Genomic DNA, 5,098 nt, shown 5'->3' with positions numbered 1-5,098 from the left:
CAGAGTGAGAAATAAACTAAATAACAGAGGAATACGAGAGTGTGAGGGAAGAATGAAAATGAAATTCAATTTCGCTAATCCTAAGATGCAGTTACTATGTCAGTTAAAAATATAAGTGAGATAATAACTTTTTATTATTTCGTATTTAATTTTAACCATCATATTAAATCTATAATTTATTACGAAAATGTCATTACACTATTTATTATGACAGACAAATTATAACTGACATAATAACCTGTCATTGAATGATATTTTTCCACCCATATTAGATTCTTGGACAAAAATTGCATTTGTTTGTAGTACCAAAACCCTAATAATATGTGAACTGGTTTAATAAATAATTTAATTTTCAATTTAATGTAGAATTTCAAAATTCAATTTGAATGTTAATTGCATTTATTAATTTGTTATTAAAAAGGTATATTATACTTGAGCAAGCATTATCATATATAATGCACCTCTTTAATAATAAATTAATGCATTATAAAAAAGAAATACTTTTAACAAAAGCATTTTGTTTTATGAAAATAAATATAGTTGATAAATTGAAATTTTCTTAATATATTTTAAGGAATGCATTATTTAAATTTAAAATATTAAATAATGTTTTTATATATTATTTCAAGTTAAATTGTTTAAGAAAATTTCTAATGGATTTTAAAAATTTAAGAAAAGTTAGTTTATATTTATTTTAAATTAAAAGAATATCATAAAATTAATATAGAAAATAAATTAAATTATTATAATAGCATTTATATAAATAATTATATTATTTTTACTATCGGTTTGAATTGATCTTCAAATATTTAATTATTTTACTTTATTACTTAAAATAAATTTAATTTTCCTTGAATATTAGTAATTTTTATTTTTATTTTGTGTAAAACAAAATTAATAAATAAATTTTATTTACTATTCCTTCATTCAATCAATGAGGACCCTCCATTCATTTCTAATCCCTATTCTACATTCAAATAATCTCATTTTCTCCCCCATCAAATTAGTTTGCTTTAACTTTAGTATTAAATGTACTACAATATAATAAAATACAATAGTAAGCAGAATTTAATTTAGTAAACAAATTAATCATACAATAAGCAAATTTATAATGTATAATAATTAGTTTATATAAGCTTGAAACTTGCTAAAATCACTCGTTCATTTCCTTACTAGTCACTGTATTTCACAAAATACCATAAACTATTGACTTAATCACTTCACACTTATCATAGACAAAACGAACATAAAAGAAACACTTGTTGGATTTTACACAACTACCTTCTTCTCCACTTTCCTCTTATGCTACTTCCTGCTTTTTAATTTCCCTTTTAGACTGCTATTAGTGTTACAGGTTTATATGTTACAACCCTAAACTTTATTTTAATGTTATAATAAACAACTCCAACATATGCTACACCTTCAGGACTCATTCAACCACTCCAAACTTTTTAACCAATTAACCCCCCACCTTCAGAACAGCCCTTCCGTTTAAAAAAATCACAGTCGGGACAGAACTTACAGCGGAGTGCGTAACGGTAACGGTAAAGGAGAGAAGATTCTAGGTGATGAAAAGATGAGTGAGAGAGAGAGAGAGAGGAATATGGATATTTTGTCGGCTCCAACCCGATTCGAAAACCCGGAACTGCAACCCGACTAGTTTTCATTCGAGGCGGAGCAGACGCCTCAGATCTCGCGTGGCGGAGTCATCAAACGCCGCCGAGGAATTCTTCTTCATCGGAAACGACGGAAGAGGAAGAGCGTTCGGCGACGGAGACATCGCGAACGCCGATCCGGCGTACACGTCGCTCTTCACGGCCGAATCAAGTGACTGGCCCCTGCGGAGAATCGTAACCTTCTCCAAGCCGTGGCTCCTGGCCACCCGCGAATAATCACAGCTAGATCTCCTCAACGCGGCGGACTCTGCCACCACCGGGATGCCAGAGGCGGGAGCAGGCCGTTTCCTCTGGTCGGGTCGGGTAAACGGCTTCCGGCAGGACCTGGAAGCGGCGACATGGTTGTTGTAGTAATAATAATTACAGTGATTAGTGGAACTCCTCCGGTGGGAAAAGTCCGGCGGCGGAGCCCTGATTCGTTCCACCAGGCAGTCGTGAGGCCGCAAAATCTGGGTTGCCATGGCAAAAAATGAAAAGAAATGTAAAAATAAAAGGAAAATGAAGGAGGTTGGTTTGTGTGTTTGTGGGAGAGAGAGAAAGAGAATGAAACACGGGTGAAGTAAAAGTGTGCGTGTGTGAGATAGAGAGAGAGAAAGAGAAGAGATAGTTTTATAAAATGGGTTGGTGGAGGGGTTGATATAGAAGATAGGTAGAAGGAGACAAGGGTGGGGTCTGAGAGGGTTAGATTCCCACCGACCTTCAATAAACCAATATGAGGCGTCACCAAATAACCCACAGCTGTTCTTCTCTGACCAGACTAGGTCTTTAACGCCGTCTGTTACTCTTTCCTACCTCTCACCCCTCACCCATGCTAACGCCGTCATAACTTTTCATTTCCAGTTGTCCCTCACCTCCAAAGATAAACATGGAAACATGCAACTTTCATTAATTATTCCTCACACCCTATAATAATTGAAACCCCTATAATCTCCCAAATATAATTCACATCAAATCAAATTCTGCAATATTTACAATAATATACCCAAATTATTAAGCACGTCACAAGCTATTTTTTCTTTCCAAATACCCAACCTATAACGTTTGGTATGTAGACCATATCATATGATAGTTGCCTTGCTTCATCTCACAACCCCACACCCGATTTCTTCTTCAACTTAACACATGCTCTACCAACACCTTTTATTCCTTAAATCACCTTTCCTACTCCACAAAATCAAAGCTAAATCTTACTTTTCAAGGGATAAGAACCGTGCAATGTAGTAACCAAGAAAAATAAGCCTTCAAACTTTACCCTTACCTTTCTGTCCTATTAATTAAACCACCTAAAATCATATTTATATATTTCAATTAATGTGCATATGAATCGTAACATTATTGTGCCATCATTTATAGAATGTTGTTCCAATAATCCTAAACCCTAAATCCTAAAATTTAAACCCTAAACTCTTATCTTCATCACTTTTTTTTTCACCATCCTTTATTATTGAGAATTACTTAAAACTTATATATTTGGACATGTTTTATTTATATGATTAGTATTAAATGAAATCACGAAATTTGATAAGTTTGTTTTAAAGAAATTGTGATTGTGTCACGCCACTTCAATTTAATTTTATTCTCGTATATTTAAGTTATAAAAAAAATTAAATATAATTCAAAAATAATACTTTATAAAAGTAATATATGTCACTAATTTTTTCACAATAAAAAAATAATACAAAATTGAAATTATGTTATTTTTGTCGATGATTTCAATTATTTTATTTTATACTAAAATTGTGTTATTCATGTACGATTTTATTTAATTCTAATAGAATTTTTAATAAAGTCATCAATGTATTAGTTTAACACAATTTTTTTAAGCAACATGGTCAAAAGTAAAATTATGTATCACAAGTACGACTTTTTTAAAATAAAAACGTGTTAACAAAACACGATTTATCCAAAAACATTATTTCTATCGGAAATGAATTTGGAAGTGCAACTTGGTATGAACAGAAATGAGCTTTCATTTGGTCTCCGACTAGAGGGGGAGGTCCACCTGATAATGACTCTATGATGCTTAAGTCAATAGGAGCATAAAAATAGTAAGTTCTTAACCGTATGAGAGTTAAGAGTATGAGATAAGATAAGATGTACATTTTGGAGAGTGGGTATTTATAGATTAATCAAGTGGTATCCTCCGAGTAGACCGTTATGAGTCCCTTGAATTGGACACATAATTGTTATTTATTGTTCCATAAATAGTCATTCATCATTTAAGGCTCATTGATTAGGCTGTTTAGTTCATGATGATCATTGATGGAAACAAAGGCTCGTTTAGGGAAGTCATGTAGTTGTCCCTAGCTTTGGGCGTAGCATTCTCGGACCACCTTAGGTTCGACCTTAATAGTGATTATGTTCCCTTGTTCATCCGAGAACTTCATGGGCATATGGGGCGTTGACACCACCGCCACCAATTGATTCAAAGTTTTTATGTCATTGATAATGTTGTAGGAGGTGTAGGCGTCAACCAGTATGTACCGAACCGTCAGGTACCTGTGTGCATCCCTCGTGCCAAAGGTTGTGAGGAGGTCTACATATCCCCTCGTGTGGACCCATCCCCCGCAAAGCCAGGCAGGGGGTCGGAGTAGGCCTGTATCTAATCCTTGGAAATATCTAGTTTCTTGAATACCGACCAGAATAGCATGTCGGTCAAGCTTCTCTAATCAATCAAGATTCGCTTAACCTTCCAATTTGCCACAGGGTCATCTTTCGTAGGGTCCGAGAAGGACTGGTTCTCGTTCGTAAAGAGGATATTGGGTTGAATACGTGGTGATAAGAGGCTGCCAAAATGGACACTCCCAAGATGTCTTTTTATAGCCAAGTTGGTAGGGCCACCACCAGCGATAATGTTGATTTCTCCTCGGTTGATGTTAACCCTAAGTCTCTCCTGGTTCTCTGGCTCTCAATGGGACTCTCCCATCTCGTGCTGGGTGGTTCTTGCCCTGCTCCTTTCTAGAGTGTCAGTTCGATGTGAGCTTTTTGCCCTGTTATCGCATCCTCAACCTGACCTTCCCCTACCACGACCTCGGTCCCCTGTCCTAGTTATTATCAATCTGGTGGATGAAACGATTCAAGGCCCACGATCTAACAAGCTCCTCAAGGACGTCCTAATGTCAGTTGATTTTTAGATGTTTTCATTTATGGTGACATTTTTACTTAAGATTGAGATTTTAACAATTAAAGGTGAGGACCTAAGGAAGATTTCCACTGTAAACGAACTTAACCAAGTGGTTAAGTAAGTGTGAATGTTCACTTCACAAAGGCAAAGATGAAAAAACAAGATATGGTGAGAATGAAAAGCAATTGTGGAATTGAAATGGGGCAAGGTAAACATCAATGGTGGACATAGCCTCCCAAATGATGCACCATACTCATATTCATGAGCCCAAAACCGAGAACAACAATTAAGAGAAAAA

At 35.1% G+C, this 5,098-nt stretch overlaps 1 protein-coding gene across 1 annotated transcript; it reads right to left on the bottom strand.

Moving 5' to 3' along the window:
• Positions 1-1,144: 1,144 nt before the first annotated feature.
• Positions 1,145-2,298, bottom strand: LOC137806930 (uncharacterized). Its single transcript, XM_068607325.2, has one exon. It carries the CDS (start codon positions 2,135-2,137, stop codon positions 1,664-1,666), a length of 474 nt encoding a protein of 157 aa, XP_068463426.2. The 5' UTR covers positions 2,138-2,298; the 3' UTR covers positions 1,145-1,663.
• Between the last annotated feature and the right edge of the window lie 2,800 nt (positions 2,299-5,098).

The sequence above is a fragment of the Phaseolus vulgaris genome, chromosome 3 (genome assembly GCF_051622355.1).
Source record: "Phaseolus vulgaris cultivar YP4 chromosome 3, ASM5162235v1, whole genome shotgun sequence".
Taxonomy (NCBI): Eukaryota; Viridiplantae; Streptophyta; class Magnoliopsida; order Fabales; family Fabaceae; genus Phaseolus; species Phaseolus vulgaris.
Note: the sequence above shows the minus strand (reverse complement) of the source record. Positions and strands in the feature narration are given on the sequence as shown.

Coding starts and splice junctions, on each gene's coding strand:
- LOC137806930 (XM_068607325.2), bottom strand. CDS start 2,137: ATGGCAACCCAGATTTTGCGGCCTCACGACTGCCTGGTGGAACGAATC.